This window comes from Uranotaenia lowii, chromosome 3 (assembly GCF_029784155.1).
Source record: "Uranotaenia lowii strain MFRU-FL chromosome 3, ASM2978415v1, whole genome shotgun sequence".
Classification (NCBI taxonomy): Eukaryota; Metazoa; Arthropoda; class Insecta; order Diptera; family Culicidae; genus Uranotaenia; species Uranotaenia lowii.
Genome location: NC_073693.1, coordinates 214,734,436 through 214,754,068, shown reverse-complemented (window position 1 = coordinate 214,754,068; position 19,633 = coordinate 214,734,436). Strand labels below are relative to the sequence as shown.

Below are 19,633 nucleotides of genomic sequence, written 5' to 3'. Positions count from 1 at the left end.
ATTACCTTAATTCTTAAATGCTTTACTATTTTTTCAAAAATCATTTGCAAGTAGAGGATAATGCCTCCGTTATTGCATTTATCCTTGATTTGGCAGGATTTTTTCAGCAACTGTCCAAGTCCGAAAAATCCGAGCTATTTTATCTAGAAAACTGGGGAAAACCGGACATTTTGATTTCAAAATCATCAATCAAATATCCGTGGAAAAATAGGGCAAACTTGGTCAAAACCCGAAAGTTTTTTCTAAAAAAATCTAGAAAAAAAATTTGAAAATTATTTTTTATCTATATTTATCAGCAGATTTCAAATCGAATTTTGGACCTGTATAAAACATTTCGTGAGTATTATTGTAAAAGTTGCTCAAAAAATCGTTTTGGACGCATAATTGAATGAAATTTGTGACAAAATTTCATTTTTATGCTCGATTTGGAATTGGCAAAAAAGGTAAAAAAAAATCCGGACAAACCCTGGATTTTTCTAGGAAATCCGGGAAACCGGACTTTACCCAAACATAGTTTTAAATATACAGACAAACCTGGATAAATCCGGGAAACCTGGCAATCTTAATCTATAGAAATTTATCCTTTCAAGGAAACTTAACGGTGTATGTTTTCCCATAAATTGGCCGTCCATTATTTATGAGTTTTTCACAAAAACATACTTCATTCAATTGCAGCAGCTGCAATATAGAAGACATTAAATTAATAGAACGAAGAGTTTTTTAGAGTACCGTAAAATATTTGAAATCCTAGGGCTCCCATGTCAAATTTGGGTCAGATAGGACCACGGGAAGGGGTCGGTCAAGCATGAAGTTTGTATCAGATTTTGAAACATTTTTGGGAAGAACATGAAAAATCAGTATTTCTAAATGTTGGTATTTTTTGGCCAATTACTTTGGAATTTTGTTCTATTTAAACCTAAAATTATGAAGAATATATCCTCCAAAAACAACGTTTCGATTAGATTTCAGCTTGAAAATTCATTAGGCTTCTGTATTGGGCTGAATTGGTTTTGAATTTTAAAATATTTGGCTTTGAACATTTGTTCAACGAAAATCGTTTTCGTTGAAGAAATTTTGTCAGCGTTTTTTTTCAAAATTTCATAACCACAGGGGCTAGTTTTATATACTTCCACCATTTTTTTCCTAAATTTGAATAAATTTTTTGACTGACGCATGCTTAATCAGCCAAAGAGGATTAATGTTATTCATCGAGTTCTGAGTGTTATTTATAAAATACGTATCTTCAAATTGATTTCAAAGATCCATAAAAAAAACTTCATAAAACTGAATAAAAATGCTATTGTTGTGGTCGTCTTAACCTGATTGGATATTTAGAGCTTTTTTAAATCAAAATAAAAGGACATACCGAATTGATGTTTGAGTGATTGATTTTTTTTGTGTGTCACATTTGAAATTAAAAAAAAAAATTTCGAGATGGTTTAACGAGTTCATGGAAAAGTTAAATTGATGATATAAAAGAATTTAAAAGAACACATTCAATAGTAAAAATTACCCATTCGCCTAGAGATGTCGTTTTTAAGTGCGGCTTTAAAAGCTGGTCCTATTTACGAAGATATTTTTTGCGTTTGCCAAATTTCGAGCTGTACTGATTTATTATTTGGTTAATCGAAGCTTGATTACACTTTATTTAAAATCGTTCGTTTTATCAATTGACAGAAGTTTCAAATTGATTTATTATGATACCAGCTTTTCAAAAATGTGAAAAAAATAATAATCTTCAAGCGCTTTTTTCGTAGGTTTTTCATGTCTTTATGTATTTTTGTAAAGTTTTCTTTGATATTTAGATTATCGTTTATTCCAGATTTCGTTTGGAAATATTTGAGTTTGCCGAAAAATTTGAGGTGTTCATGATATTAGACCAAAATGCACAAAAAAAATTAAAAAAAAAATCTTTTGCTTTCCTCTTGTATGGTTTGGAATACAGTAGTTTTTCGATTTTATTATCTTCAATTTTTTCAATACTTACTGCATTCACGCTTGTTTTAAATCATTCAGAAACCGTTTCCAGTACCATAATATTTATTCAAAAGTTTAGATCGTCTTTGCTCATGATATTTTCATGGTTAATGTAATCGTATATAAGTATTATATAATATTAAAATTTAATTAAACTGCTTACTTTAGATGCATAGTTTTTAAAATCGTCATTTGGATTTTAAAAACGTTTGTAATAATCGACATTGGTATTTAAACGTCACGCCAATGCTAGTGTTGTTATTTGTGCTTTGTAAGCCACTCCAAAATAGTAAAAATTTTTGGTTATGCAAATCATAAAAAGATGTGACTGAATTTAAGCGCTTTGGAAAAGAGATGAGTGTAATCTGTTTTTTTTTTAATTTTTTAATTTGAAAGAATGCTATGCGAAATCCCGATAGGGCAGCCTTTAGTATTGTCTGAATGGATAATTTTGGATGATCAAAATGAAAATCTTCTAGTTCTGTCTCAAAACATTTAAAAAGGACTCAGATATATGTTTTCATTTTCATTTTTAGGGAAATTGTGATTTATTTTTTGATATGTATTTTTCTTATCGAAGAATTTTGAAAAAATCAATATTTTTTCTAAAAATAAAATAGTTTTTCCAAATTCTCTGATGAACAACATTTGTGTAGGAGTTTTAATTTTCGAGCTTAAAATGTTTATACAATTTTGCCTGAAAAGTTTGGCCTTTTCGAATGTTAGCCTAAATAATGTTTGGGAAATGTAAGTATGCCAAGTTTTTTTTACTAGGTAAACTTTATACCCACAAAGTTTCGTTGAATTTGGAGAGGGTTCTGCCAACTTCGCGTCCATTTGGCGTGAAATCCATCAATATTCAACCGTATATTCAGCCGAACTACTATACGGTACATTTCTAAAAAGTGAAAAAATGAGTCAAAAGTAACACAAAATTGTTCAATTGAAAATGTTTCCAATACAATCGAAGAAACTTGTAATTGTATGAAACTTTTACACCTCAAATTCTTTTTTTTTTCAATTTTTATAACAATGCATAAAGTTGCATTTTTTTTAGGTTAGAAAAAATCTAAGGGGGCGTTCAAGAAAATAAATACAGAACCCGACGCTCTTCGTGATTTGAAAAACAAATCCTTTTGCTTTTTGAATAAGTTTCTGGTACCGTAAATTTAAAACTAAATTTTAATATGTACACCTTGAGGGTTGATATGAAAAAAATAATTTATATCTTGAATTTCTTCAAACGAAAGCTGAACCTCAAAAAGTATGAATTATATGATTTCCCATGAGCATTGAACATTGGAATGTGTTTTCTTTAAGGACTTTTTCAACAGGAAAGTTGTGTGTCACATTTTTTGCTAAGGATACTTAATTTCTAAATAAAATTCAATCTTGCCAACTTTCTTTTCTAGATATGAGGGAAAACTCTAAACTTCATGAATATATTTCCCCAATATTGGTTGTACATGTTAAAAGCTTAAACAACTAAATATTTAAAAAAAAAAAATAACTTCTTCCAAAGGTTCATTCGTAAAAAAAGTTAGTATTTTAATTTTTAGGTACATTTATGATTGTGTGAATTATAAATCGAAATTTCTAATTTTTAGACGTTGTGAGAAACTGTTGTTTTATATTTTATTTTGAATTTGAGCATTTTTTTCCATCGAAAAAGTGATAAAATTTGGTTTTATAAAAATCTGATATTTTCACCAGTTTTATTTTTAGATAAGAAGAGAAATAGGCGTATGCCAAACAACTGTGATTACGCGTTTTTTCTGCTTCGCAAATTTTATACCTACTAATAATATGTATAAAAAATTTTTTCTACAACCATATTCAAATTAAGTGTAATGAGTTTGACTTTTGAAGAAGTTCGTGCTACAGTCAACGAAATTCTTAAGATTGATGAAGTTCGTTAGAAATGTCATCGCAGCTGGGATAAGGATTAATTTTCGGGACTTTAAGAAAATAACACAGATGGCATTAATCATCATATTTGTAACTGCACCAAGCTCCGGTAGGTTTTAAAGAGGTCAATCCATATTTTTTTTCCTTTTCTTTTTACCTTTTTAACTAAGTACTGTGTACAGAAAACTGGAGGAACATTGATTACTTTTTTTTATTCATATTCGAATATTTTGGAAGGGGTTGCTTTTTTGTAACACTAAAAAGTTTTAAAATACTTACCGAGTGTAAAGCATTTTCATTAACAGCAGAATATTCAAATGACATTAGTGCCTATGAATAAATGTTTGTTATAAAACCTGATTGCATGTTTTGGGGTAACTTTGATAACTATGGTTTCAACGTATCCTTTTTGTTTTGATGCCAATTAGCACTGTAGGCATGAAACATCATACACAGTAATTTTCGTTGGGACTCAATTGAATTTTTTACGTTTTCTTTAAAAAACAAATATACTCAAAAGAAGGACAATGTTGCTGCATACATTTAGGGGCAAAAATTATAAACATTTCTCAATATTTTGGCCTCAAAAACTGCTATCATTTTATCAGGAGAAGTGTTTATTTATGAGTCTTCGAAAAAACAAATATTTTAAAACTTTAAAACATTTTGGGAAACCCTAATTATGACACATAAAAAAGATTTATCTTATGTTACAAGAATAAATAAATTCATATACAAATACAAAATATAAAAAAAATCTTCAACTACAACCAAAACTTAGTCTATTTGAAACTCAATTTCTAGGCTTTCAAACGTTTTAAATATTTTAACTTCAGACTTAGGTAAAGATGATTATCTGCAAAAATTTCATGTTGATCAATGTTACCCCGGTGATCAAAGTTCCCCCAGTTTACGGTAATCATTAATAAATATTGACATCCATTGAAGCGTTTGGCAGAGAACTCCACTCTTCATTCCTTCCCTTGATGTTTTATCTTCACGGGTTTCATCTGATAACGGTTTTCATAACGAACTTCAAAGTTGCTTGAAGAACGTTAATTTCGGCTGATTATAGCATTCTCTTCAGACAGATACGAGAGCTGATTAAGCTTCTATGTACCCTTTTTAAGAGAATATTGGTTGCTTGCGTTGCATGGTTGGCCTGGTCATAGTTGTATCTGCAATGCATTCAATATGTAACAGATACAACGTTGAAAAGAAAAATGAAGGACACAAGTTATCGTATCCAAGATGTTTCCAATTTTAGGCCATGTTGATATAAGGAAAAGAAGAAAAAACTGATTTAGACTAAGATAAAAATATAATCGATGGTTTTTTGCACTTAATTCTCTGTGATTCTGAGGGCTTCATTTAGATTTTAATTCTTCCTAACGAACGAGCCACAAAAAAGAGTTATGACGAGAAGCCTGATAATTTTTGAGTAGGACTTCCAACATCTGTGCCAAAAATAACAGGCATTTGAATTGTTTCAAATCTCTCACAGATTTTTTTTATGATTTGAGCATATTTGAGACATCTTAATTTGTTTCATGTTATTGCAAAGTTTGAATAACTTATTAAAAATTCAGATTTGTTTCACACTTTAAATGATTTCTAACAAGTGAAACGTCAGTTCATTTTTGTTCAACTCACAGAATGACTGACTTTATTTCCGGCAACTTTGGCCAAATGTTCTGTTCCAAGGTGGCTACCGTTTATGAATACATACTTGGACCAAATGTTCTGTTGCAAAAAATAATATGAATTGAAAATGATTGATGAGTTTTGGAATTCAAACAGCCTGAATAAAATTTCAGGATTGAGATTACCAAAAGGCTTAAACTTTTGACAAAACAGAAACACAATTGAAATCCAGGTTTAAAAGACAATATAAGAAGTATGGATTCAATTTAGATTCCTTTTTGCAGGTTGAGAATATTTAGTTTTATTCACAACCAAAAGTAGTAAACTTTTCGGAACAAACTTCTAGTTCACGTGACTGAATTTGGAATTTGAAGTGATGTATCGAGAGGGTTTGAATCTTCAAGAAATAAAAGAATGCATTTTTTGATCAAATGTAAAATCCAATTCCTCACAAGATGTACGAAAAAATATGATTTAAAATTTACCTAATTAAGAAAAAAACTAAATTAAACATAAAATTATTAAGAATCGTAATACTCTCAGAAAACTTCTTATATTAAAAATAAGATTTTTTTCAATAGTTTGAACTTTGAAGCACCACCACTTTATTCGGGTTATTCAATTTCTTGACTGATTTTTGATAAGGCTGTATAAATTATTTCAATTCTACTGTATTGAGAAGTAAAAAATTGGAATTAGTTATGACTCAATAAACAAAATTTTGATAAAATCACAAACAAAGGATAATTTTTACCCTTAATTGAAAAAAAAGTATAAAATGAACAATTTTTTACATATCATTCTAAAACTACTCCAGAAAACTCCACAATGTTTATGAACTGTGTAAAGGTGACGGAAATTGGTTTCCTGGTTTCACCTCCCTACACGGTCCACCATTTAGAGGGCATCCCTCCTCCCCTTTTTGAGGGCGGGACTGTTTATTGTGTTGTCTGCTCCATTGCATTGGGAGGGGTGAAACCATCGGCAAGGTAAATGGTTGTTGTGGTGTTTTAATTATGTTCGTTGATAATGTTTGATACGTAGAAAATTTATTTATCCACGTCTGTCTGGTGGTTGGCTGACTGGAAACGAACTCCCCCAATCTGAATCGTTGCTTGGGGGAGGAGGATTTTGTCGAGATGGGTACGGCGTCATTTTTTTTTTGCGCGTTGCCATTTGATGCTACAGGAGATTATGGGAGCACATTTTTAAAGTAATTGGCAACGTATTCTTAATGGTTTGTCGCAGTGGTGTTCGAAATCGATCGATCCGTTTTAATTGATTCCCGGAAGTTCATCGAAGGGATGTTCATTGAACTATTCAACTTTTGGGATAGGATATTAATTTGTGTTATATCTCGGAAACACTTTTAGCAAAAATAATTAATTTAATTTTTTTTAATTTCTGTTCTTCATCAACAGGTCTCGACGATTTGGGTGCCCGCTGTGCCCAGTACAAGAAGGATGGCTGTGACTTCGCCAAGTGGCGTTGCGTGCTGAAGATCGGCAAGAACACCCCCAGCTACCAGTCCATCCTGGAGAACGCCAACGTGCTGGCTCGTTATGCCTCGATCTGCCAGTCGCAGCGCATCGTCCCAATTGTGGAGCCTGAGGTGAGTTTGAATTTACACATTGCGATCAAAATAAATCAGCGGTTGTACCTTAACTCGATCAGTCAAAATAATAGTAGGATATGATGATAAAAAAAAACTTAAATATCACCTGCACTTATACAAGCTCCAATTGGTTAGGAGATATTTACAAGCTTGACCGGTGCGATTCTGCTTGAAATTGAGACATTTTACGTGTCCACCGAAAAAAAAATTAAAATTAAATTTATTTTAACCATTTTCAACGAGGAGAATGACCCAAATTGGTTTAAACCAAAACTGACATTTAAAACATCTGAATTCAGGATTCAGATTTTTTTTTATTAAACCCTAGTTTTAGGGATGCAATGCTTCTCTTGTTAGTTCCAAAGATTTAATGCTTTGATGAAATTTATGAAAGCTTTAATATAAAATGTCTTGACAATTCCTCATATTAGAATGTTTTGAGTTATGGATATTTAAGATCTGAAATTTCTCCATGTCAAATATTATGTATAAATATCCAAGGTATTCGTTTTAAATATCTGTTTCAAAACCTCTAACTTCTTTCAAAAACATGCGGTGAATTTGAATTTTCTCTATGAAATCTTTGTTTTAATAGGCTTTCGAAGCCAAAGAATTTCTGAAATTTGTCGTTTTCGTTCGACCAAAAATGTTTGAAGGACGAAATTTAAATAATCTGAAAATTTCAACAAACACAGTTTGAAACATGTAGAATTGTTTGGCGTTATAAACACAAAATTGACCATTAATGTACTTACACCCATTTCTCTCTGTATATTTCCTTGTTTTGAAACCTTGGTTTACAACTTTTACTTTGATTGTTTGGATAAGGTTTCTCGAAACCTTCTTCCAAATTAATTTTTTTTTCCTTGGATTATGAGAAACTAACTCTATTTTTCTTGGAGTTTTTTTGACTTGCAGTGTTGTTTTTAGCAAAAACGACGTATTGATAAACGTTTCCAACGTTTCGTTCCTTATTGGATCTTCTTCAGGGAATAAAATAGTATTTATCTAGTTAGTTCTGCTAATCATAATTTATGTTTTCTTACCGAAAAGATGCCGTTTTCCTCTGAGGGTCGACTCGGCTGGTCGTTTATAGCTGTCTTTTGATCTGTATACCAGATAATTTAATTTAATTCGTGTTTTTGGATATAAGATGTAGTGTATGGACTTACTGCGTTCAGATGTTTGCGGATAAAAATCCATTTGTCTAGTGTTTTTGGGGATAATTTTACACAGCATCGAAAATTAATCCAAAGAACTCTAGGTTTTTATTCCCAAACATCTGTACGCAGTAAGTCGATACACTACATCTTATATCTCAAAAAAACGAATTAAATTAAATTATCCGGTAAACAAATCAAAAGATAGCTATAAACGACCAGCCGAGTCGACACTCTCAAGAAAACGGCATCTTTTCGGTAAGAAAGCATAAAATATGATCAGCAAAACTTACTAGATAAACACTATTTTGGTCCCTGAAGAGCTGTCTAATAAGGATCGAAACGTTCGAAACGTAAATCAATACGTCGTTTCAGCTAAAAACATGACTGCAAGGCGAAAAAACTCCCCGAAAAAATATATTTCCAGTCGAATTTTTCTACCACAAAAAGAGATCCTGATTAATAAGGCAAAAATTAAAATGATACTGGGGCTCGAATTTTTTACCAATCATTCAAAAAATCCTTCCTTTTGATGATATTTTTGTTTTTGAAAAATTACAATAGACTCGAAAATTTTTGAAATATCACATTTAAAATGATTTGTAACTCGTATGCAAGACCGGCATTTCTTTATAAAACTTTAGAATCTCGTTAAGCTGCTGGTTAGTTGAGTTAAGTTTATTCCAGATTTGTCTTGAAAAACAGTATCCAGTCACTTTAAAAAGCTTCTAATTTGGCAAGAAACGAAAGTTAATTAATACAAATTTGATGTATGTTTATGTATTCGGTCTTTTACTAAACCATGTAAAAAATGTTTGATGAGGTTATCATTGTATGGCTTATTTTGGAATCCTAATCATTTTTTACTCCTGGATGTTTGCGCCAGGAGGCGCCACCGTAAAAACGTTCTCAATAATAAGCATGTTTTTATGAATGATTTAACGAAAAGTTCTGTCGAGCTGGTTCCTCTTATTGAAAATTATAATAAGAGTCATACATTTGAAGATTTTCAAAGCGAATATGTTCTTAAACTTATTGAGATAAAAGATTTGCAGTTCTATAAAAAAGGATATTCTGGTAAATGATTCAAACTAGGCATTTTAATAAAGAACATACTATATTGATCATCAGAATTTTCTTCAATTTTCCTCTTTTGATAAAATTTTCAAAAGTTCAAAACACTTTTATTCGATAAAAATATAATTGATCCGACTCATTGTTACTAAAATTTAACCTAAATGAGATATATTACTCTTCATGGAAAATATTAACGAATTAACAATTGAAAATCAAATCAATTACAAAAAAATTCAAAATTTCAGCTCCATACATCAATGACATGATCTCATAAGAAAATTTCCTGGCTACAACGTTGTCCAATACTTCAAAGAGATAATAATTGAGAGAAAAGAGTTGATATGTCGCAAGCAGAGTGATCAATATTTTATTGGAACGTCCAATAAATCTTCTCATCGATGTTTGTACCAAGACCAGAAATCCCAACGACTAAGTTATTGATTATATAGTGTTTTAATGCTCAGGATTGTTAATTTACATTAAAAAATCTTTAGATCTTTTACATAAAAGTTCATTGGGAATAATTATATAAAAGCAAACATCTCCTGCTTTTTTTTGTACATTTTATTAGTCATTTCACATTTTGTGCTTTCCAGATAATGTTATAATTTTTATGGTAAAATATTTGGAACTATTATATACCAGTTATACTTTCCCCTTTCATTCAAGCCCAAATTATAAATAATCCTCCTGGATAGCCAAACAACATATCTTTGTTGATAATCTTTCTTCCTTTTTGATGATTTTTGAAAGATTTCTTACTTTTCACTGTTAATTGATTGTTCAACCTTAGACTCGGGTACCACAAGGATAGTAAAAAGTAATACATAAAACCTAAAATTGTTCAACCTTTTGATCATGTTTGACTGCATAATTAAGCGTTTTGGAGGCATTCGTGTATGTAAAAATTTGGTCGAAATTTATAAATTTGAGTTGCATTAAAATCCTTATTCTTTACTTCTCAAAACACAGTGGAAAAATTGTGCAAAAATTTAAGAATGTACTTTTAAATATTAAAATAGACATTTAAGCTATGGTCCAAAAGCTTGGGATTACCCCTTGGTATGGTGAATCAGCCTTAACTTTGGGATCATTCCTTCAAAAACATACAAATTTATCTCATTCGTATCATTTTCATCAAACATTGTATTGCAGATCTGAAGGGTTCATATGAAAGCTTAAGAATTGTTGTTTTTTCATAAATACATTCAAAAATTATATTTTGAAGTGATAATCATAAAAAATTCAGATTCATAAGTTGAACTTTCATAAAACAATCAATTTCAGGTAAAACTTTTATGATTACACTGAGTAACAAAAAAAGATTTTTTGAAAATAGTCCTGGGTTTTCCCACTGAATTAGACTAATATTGACGCCCTGAGTCCGAAAATGACCATGGTTTTGTTCAATCAGGTCAGGATATTAGAATACATAAATTTTTAAAAGTCGATTTTTCGCCAAAAAAGTTGACCTGATACAGCAAAATCAATGTGATATTCTAACTCAGGACACAAAAATTATTCTAAATCAGCTGAGAAACCCCACACTATTTTTTGGCTGTCACCCAGTGTTATCAATTTAAAATAAAACTTTTAAATGAGTTTTGGAAGAAAACGACAATTCCTAAGCTTCCAAATGAATCCTTCAGATCTGCAATACAACGTTATATGAAAAGATATGAATTAGATAAATTTGCATGCTTTTAAAAGAATGATCCCAAACTTTTGGACGATAACTTAAGTGTCTATTTTATTAATTAAAAGTACATTCTTAAATTTTTGCACAAAACTTTTTGATTGTGTTTCGAGATGTATAGAATACGGATTCTAATGTAACTCAAATTTTGAAATTTGGTCCACATTATCCCGCCTTTGAAGATTGACTATTTCCTAAGACGGCTGAGATATAAACGATCAAAATTTGCATGTTTTTAGCTGGTGATCATAAACTTTTGGCTGGCAGTGTACATCAATATCAGATTTTTTACATATTAAAAATGTTAATTTTCTCAAAATTTAAAATTAGTGACAACATTTTCAAGTTAAGCAGGAGCCATATGTTTTTCCTAATAAAACTCCAAGAATGCACTATACTTCAGAAAACCTGATCAAATTTACGAAAAAAGATTGATTTTCCAATGTTAATTGACCATCCTGAACATTTTAAAAGTCTTTAATATATAACTGAGTCGAAGGAATACTGTTTCTGGTCTTAGTACAATTAGCGATGAGAAGTTTTATTAGATTTCTTTTATTATGTTTGCGACATTTCAACATTTTCTCTCCACAATTATCACTTAAATAACCTCGACTTAATCACTTTAATGTCTTCGACAAAGTTTTAGTCAGGGAATTTTCCTATTAGATAATGCATATGGAGTTAAAATAACGCTAAAGGTAAGACAAATGTAATATTTTTCTATCTTTGGCACTTTAGTATTTTAAGACGATATTTTATTTAATCCAACGTTTCAAGACTGGTTAGTCTCATCTTCAGGGAAACTTAAAAAATTGAGAAAATTTAAATAAAAAAAAACGCTACATTGACCTTTGTCCTACTTACAATTTTGTCATCTTTTCTGTCACTTTTATTAAGTTTAATGTCTGGGAATTGTTCACTATTTTTATTGCTTCTAAGTTAAGTAGGATAATGTTTGAATAGAGATTTTTCATTTTGAATATGTTATTATGGGTCTTTTCAAATAAATATGATTAAATCTACACAGTGAATCCCTTTTTCCATATTTTTCAAATTCACTGTGTAGATTTCAATCATATTTATTTGGTAAGACCCAGTATAAAAAATTCGAAAGCGATAATCTCTTTTAAAACACAATTTCAATTTACTTAGAAACAACAAAAATAGTGAACAATCCAACAAGACATGAAACTTAACAAAAGTGACAGAAAAGATGACAATATTGTAAGAAGGATAAAGATTATACTTAGATCAATGTTGCTTTTCTTTATTTAAATACTCATAATTTTTTTCTTTGAAGATGATTCTTTACAGACTTGAAACGTTGGATTAAATAAAATATTTTCTTAAAAATAAAACACTGAAATACCGGAGATAAAATATGTAACATAGAAATACCAGTCGATCGGAAAACTTTTGTATCACAAATATTTTACAGTGATTCGTATGATTTTGTTTTTGTAAAAAAAGAAAAAAAAATAAAAAACATAACATTTTCTAGACCTTCCGATGGGTTATTTCAAATTTGGCCCCATTAAAAGCGGAAAGTCGTTGCTTTCGAATGGTGCAAAAATAGCAATGCTAATTTTCGAAAAATCAAGGTATCTCCCAAAGGCATCGTACAGCACCCTGAGCAGCAGTAAGGTTGCCAAATCTCCGTCTAAAAAATAACAGATTTGCTGGAATTTTTTTGGGACATATCACAGTTTATTTTTGAAAAATATGACAAGTTTCATAGGTTTTATTTTTTTTAAGAACCTGGTGAATTGAGCAGTTTTTGTGCTCAGTTGTTCGTCAACAATCATTTGTTTTTTTTTTTCAATTTTTATTGGATCCCAATAAAATATTTGACTTTTCTTAATTTAAATTACTGATGATAGGTTCTTAAATTAAAATATGCACTTGTGTTTTAGTTATTTACATTTTAGTTTGTAACTGTTTTCATGATTTTGAAATGCTTTGATTTATACAAGCAATTCGGAGATGCTCATATACATTTTACCTTGCAAACAATAAAGTATAAATGTGCTTCTTGATAACTAAAATTGAATGTCGTAGGTATAGAATGGTTCTAGATAAACGTTTATACAATCTCAATTTTTTCAAACTTTAGGCAAATTAATATGATCGAGGATATGCAGAGAAATCTGTTCTTTAAGAACAACGCAATGCAACAAAATTCACATTTTCTAAGATGTAAAGAATTTAAGATCAAATTAAAAATAATTTGGGGGCGCTGATTTAAAGATGCAAATAGTTTTTTTTAACAGCTTTTTATCTCAAGCTTTCCCTCGAAAATAGGATATAGTTAATTTTTTAATGAACTTGTGTACGTTTTTTGGTAAAACTAAAAAACACCACAAAGATTTTGAAAACAAAGGTTATATTCAAACTAATCGTTTAGGTTTATCAGTTTATCAGTATCCAAAGATCGATTTAACTAAAGATTATCAATTTTAAAACTTCCACACGCCATATCACCAAAACAAGAGGTGTTAGACTAAATCTAAGGAACGATTTGTTTTCAAGACGCCGAAATCTTCTCGAATCAGTTATGAAAACATGGACGCTATGAACATGGAGATTTGGAGGCTTTTTTATTGCATTTTAAGCTTTAAAATAAGGTCAATAAAAATATAAAGAGTCTCGTCTATTTGTAAATATTTGTGCAAATCATTTGCGGTGAAAATATTTCGTTAATCCTTCTATAAATAAAGCGTACAAAAAATTGCGGTAAATCGTTAAGTACCGCTATTTTATATAATTTTTAATTGTCCTTTAAAAATTAAAAATGAAGAGAGTATTTATTTTTAATTTTTGTGATTGTATCTTTTTTTTTGCAAAATATGTGATTTTTATAAATTTTTTTTTAATTTTATTTTAAACGACCCACCATACTCTCTCATACCGAAAGGCTCATTGGAGCCCCCTGGAAATGGACACTTATCTGCTTATCCGATTATCGCTTACTAGTCCACTATTTTTCTTCGTGTTGCAGATTTTTGACTCTTTTATTCAGTGAATTTATTTCTCGCTAAAATTTTAGTGTTTTTGCGGATAAATAAGTTACACAAATAATTGCTTTCGCTTACTGCAAACACCCCCAGACAACCAGAAGTCGTATTTTCTTTTACAGATTACATCGTATAGAATGTTATTTATACTCATTTTCGTATATCTGCACCTACAATGTGCGGTCCATGCATATTCTTTATCGTATTTAAAAGCATTGCATGATTTTATTACGACAAGAAGAGAAACTCGTATTTATGTACATATGAACTCGACCTTTGTGTACGACAATTCGCAAAAAATCCTTGAAACGACCGATATACAGTGATCAGCCGTGACTGAGAGATTTTGTCGTGCTATGCATGAAATAATACGAAATAAAAAACGTATAAAACTGCATTGATTCGTAATAATGTGCATGCAATCGTATACCTTTGCAAATTAATTCACATGTCTGATTTTCGTAAAACGTATTAGCTGGCAATCGTAAAAGAATACAAAAAAGTTCAATAATATCGTTTATGATAATGGGATATCGATGATTGGAATCGTATTAAAGGAGGCTTCAAAATGTTGGTCTATTTTTAGATCATCGATAACGTGTTCTACGATTTAAAAGATTCAAGTTATAGAAATATACGATTTGCTTTTGGTTTAATGCCTTTGAAGCAAATCCCCTTGAATTTATATATTCCAGATAGTTTCGAGGAACCATCATGAGCTGCAGATCGTATGGTCAGGGGATCAAGTCCAGGTACTGACAATAACTTCATGAACGTTGAAAAAAAATCAGCAATCAGGCAAACAATAAATTTGTACGATAAAAATAAATTTGTACGATATAAATGAAATAATCTTATTTTTATTATTTTTGGGGACGAATAAACCAATTGGTTTAAAGTACAAAAAAAAAATCTTATTTTTATTCAATTGACGGAAAATGAGAGCCCTGCACTCAAGTCGCAAAAGACGACCAAATAAGTCGTCAAACTTCCCATATTGTTACGAAAAATGTCGTACCTCAATCATCTATATGATGATGTAAATTGTCATAGTATATTCCAAAAAGAATCAGGGTATTCGTAAATGATGCGCATGACAAGTCGTGCAAATCGTAATTTAATACAATCCAAATCAAGAATATGTTTGCTAATGTACCTATATGGCCTCCAAAATGATACGTATATACTGGTTTTGCTACATTATATACGATATGTTTACACGTATTTGCACGTATATTTGCGTTGCAAATTCGAAATACCCACCAAATGGTTGTCTGGGACCAAATCTTTCAGTGCTGGACGAAATAGACCATCACTTTGGTCAAATTCCGGTTCAAAACCTAATGATAGATAAGGAAATTTTTTTGAAAATTGTTTTTTAAAAATTCATTTAGGGATCATCGAATGAAGTGTAGATTTTTTTTTTAATTTACCCGTAGATCCAGGCATTGCTTTGCTCAAGGAAAACTGATCATAGATGTAAGAAAATATGGAAAAAAATTGAACAAGACGGTATCCATAGAAATGCCAATTTTTGGCTCCTCTTCTCCCGTGTATAACAAATTGTCACGCTGCGACGTACCTCCCCTATGAAAATTACTCAACATGGGAAAAAAACTTCTTCTCCTTCCTCGATTTTCGAATTATCATTTTTAAACGTTTGAAAATAAATACCTGCTCATAATGTTCGACGTAATCGTTCTTCAAAGCATATTTGACATTCCATCGCTTGCGATGTAATAAATGAATAAATGATTAACAATTTCAATTTCGATTTATTGGCAACAAAAATAAACTTCAATACTTTAATGTTTTTGTCAAGTTATGAAGAATAGTGATCTTCTCAATTTGTTTCTCATACTGTCATAGTCTTGAACATTCGTTTGTTATGCAATTGACGCAGATTTGAAGGGTTGTAAATTTTTTGATAGAGTTGAGGTGAAATTGTCTAAATTTATTGTGATATGTATGCTGTACCATCGCAACAAAATGCTAATCGATGTCAACTCTCTTTCTTTCACTCCAACAGATCCTCCCCGATGGTGATCACGATCTGGACCGGTGCCAGAAGGTCACTGAAACCGTGCTGGCCGCCGTCTACAAGGCCCTGAACGACCATCACGTCTTCCTGGAGGGAACTCTGCTGAAGCCCAACATGGTCACCGCTGGCCAGAGCTGCCCCAAGAAGCCATCGGCTGCCGAAATTGGGCTGGCCACCGTTCGGGCTCTGCGTCGCACCGTTCCGGCTGCCGTTCCCGGAGTCACCTTCCTGTCCGGTGGCCAATCGGAGGAAGAGGCCTCCGTCAACCTGAACGCCATCAACCAGGTGCCGCTGCTGAGACCCTGGGCTCTGACCTTCTCGTACGGTCGTGCCCTGCAGGCCTCGGTTCTGCGTGCCTGGGGCGGCAAGAAGGAGAACATCAAGGCTGGCCAGGAAGAGCTGATCAAGCGCGCCAAGGTAAGTGCACTCCTACTTGAGCTAATGAATCGAACATTGTCCGGGGGAAGTCTGCATGACATCGATAATGATGAGCTGGAAGAGGATACAGCAGCACATCAATTAATTGCGTTCCTTCAACGCGTTTAGTGACCTTTTTGTTGTCGGTTCCCGTCTGGCTTCTGTCCATCTGTCCGTAGGAGGATGAACCTTCTTCGATTGACTAGTGGTGACTGGATAGAAATGTGTCCTGTCCAGCCCACCCTCGCAAATCCGTGGGAGGGCCGGATGGATGAATCAAATAAAGGCTGGTACGGAACCACCCGTCGTCGTAGGTGCCAATCATCATCAGCAGCCACCTACTTTTATTTTCTTTTATCCCTTTTGTTTCCGAAATCGATAATGAATTTATGGACTGAAGGGTGGTTCATGTATTTTTCATTTATTATTTTTCTTAGCATCATAACTTTAATAATCATGGCATATTTAATGTTCATTGTTTCATCTTGTAAATAATATGTGTTTTGTAAAAGTTGAAACGAAAAAACTCATTCAACCAAATTCCAAACCATTTTTTAACAAAAAACTTCCATCTGAATAACTTTTTTTTTTCTGTCAAGTAATTTTTTTTCAACTGTTCTTTTGAATTTTCTTCACCCACATCTTCTGGTTTAATTTGTATTATCAAAAAGAGTTTAGAGTTTTAGTCTTTTTTTTTAAACTAGGGCCATTTCCGTTTTTAAATGAAGTTATTTTTATTTCAAAAAATATATTAGTTAACATGAGTTTACTAAACGATTAAAATTAAAAATTTAAACAATCCGGTTCCATAACAGTGAACGCTCCTAATAATCATAAATTGTGAGAAGGCGCATTAAGTGTTTTGTTTTTTTTTTCTCCGGGAAATGAAAAACAGATGTCTGTTGTCCTGTCAAAGTTTTTCCCCTGGCACACAGATACTTCAATTAAATTTAGTATGACTGCAACGCCAATGCTATAAATTCCAATTAAGCTTTGAAAAAAACACGAGTAGGTAACAGGTACTAGTATTTGAATCATTAAAAATCATTCATTCTTACCTAAACCGATCGGAAATACGAATTCTTTCCAAAAGCGATCGGTATTCAAACTCAAAGTTCCGACTCAAAATTCCGACTCCGAATTCCGACTCAGAATTCAGACTACGAATTCCGACTCAGGATTCCAACTCCGAATTCCTACTCAGAAATAAGACTCAGAATTCCTACTGAGAATTCCGACTTATAACTCCGACTCAGAATTCTGACTCAAAATTCCGACTCAGAATCCTGACTCAGAATTCCGACTCAGAACTCAGTCTCAGAATTCCGATTCAGAATTCCGACTCAGAATTTTGATTTTGAATTTCGACTCAAAATTCCTATTTAGAACGCCGATTTAAAAATTCCAACTAAAAATTTCAAAACAGTATTCTGACTCTGAATTCCGGCTTTGAATTCCGACAGAGAACTTCGATTCAGAATTCCCAACCAGAATATTGACTCAGTATAGTGATAGATTTGAAACTTTTTTTTGTTACTTTGAGTGGAGATTTTTTTCGAAAATTTTGATCCCGATCGTTAGAGATATATTTCTTTTCCAATAATGTGCTGTTACCTGGATGTGTGAAATTTTCCTTATTTTTTTAATTTTTCTTTCTTCCTTTATTTTGACAAACACGCAATGTTCAACACCTTAAAATTAGTTTCATAACCACCCACTTAAAACATTCCCAGACCACTTTTCCCGCGTGAGAATTGACCAGATGTATCCACTTAGCCATGGCCCGTTGATCCGGAAGCCGTACGCCTCAAGCTTCCTGATCTAGCGTCTCAACAATTTGCCAGCTAACCAGTGAAACGAAAGAAATTATTATTATTGACAAACGGTATTGCCAATTTGAGTTTTAATGTTCCCTTACGGGCAAGGTGCCAGATGTCATTAATCATCATCGGCTTTAACGCGTCGCGATGTTAGTTGCCTTGGAAGAATTCAGTAAACGATCCGTTACTTTCGCCTGCCTTGCTGCCGGGGCCATAAAGTGGTGGTCCTGTAATTAAAACTAATTTTGAGCTGTTAAAGTAAGGATGGAAAAAGCAAGGTGGAAATTGGCCCCATTGATGGGTGGATGTCACCAGAAGCTATAAATTTTGTGAAAAGTGGTTCACTTTTTTCCGAAATGACACCTTAAAGTTTTTTGAGGAAAATTGTCGGCTGAACCTTTCAAGGATTGTAATAAATTTTCAAATTTATCTCTAGAACAGCAAATTCACGCCTCGAATAAGGGTAGTTTCATGTCAGAAATTCACTTCACAAGGTGCGTTGCTATAACTGTTTCTCATCGGAGCAGCAGAAATATTTCTAGAAGCAGGCGAACGTAGAAATGGCTTTCAAGAATGTGGCGCTCCGGCGAAGTAGTTATGATGAGGTGACAATATTACTCGGGAAATGCATTTTCCTTATACTTTTTGTGCTAGTAACAACTGGCAATCGACATCTGGAACCGGGTGACATATGAATGGGGGCGATGGTGAAAGATCACGCCAGGAGAATTGCGTGAATCGGACATTTTGAAGTGTTTGCGAAGGGATTCAATTCGAAAACTGACACAGACAAAATTGAATTTATTGAACCTGAATGATAAAAAAGATCCCTAATAAATTAAAAAAAATAAATGCATTGAGGGTCTTGAAATTGTTTACTCTCCCATGAATTACATGAAATCTTGCACGAAATGTTGACTTTAACTTGGTTTTATAAAATTTCATTAAATTTTTTTGAGGCTGAAGATCTTTACGAAATTTGGTTCAATTGTATCTTTTGTAAAAAAAATCGTTAAATTTCCTTAAAATCAATCAAAGCAAAAACTCTTAAAAATAAGTATTCCGCTAGATACGCATCTACAATTGTCAATAACTTTTACACAACCCAGACAAAAAACCAATATATTGCCAGAACAAAGTGGTTGTTGCAAAAATCAGTGCTCAATTTTGTAGTCATATATAAAATAATTTAAATTTAATTGAAATTTATTTGTAAAACAATAATTATATTCGGCAACACTGATGGAAAATAAAATGTAAT

General features: G+C 32.0%; 1 protein-coding gene across 3 annotated transcripts in view; it reads left to right on the top strand.

Annotated features, from left to right (window-relative positions):
- The window catches only part of LOC129758595 (fructose-bisphosphate aldolase-like), a 106,242-nt gene that overhangs the window by 49,878 nt on the left and 36,731 nt on the right, over positions 1 to 19,633 (top strand). For all 3 annotated transcript variants that reach the window (XM_055756142.1, XM_055756140.1, XM_055756141.1), the window contains exons 4-5: positions 6,951 to 7,141; positions 16,124 to 16,552. In XM_055756142.1, the coding sequence (XP_055612117.1) occupies positions 6,951 to 7,141; positions 16,124 to 16,552 (620 nt within the window). The remainder of the gene's footprint in view (positions 1 to 6,950; positions 7,142 to 16,123; positions 16,553 to 19,633) is intronic.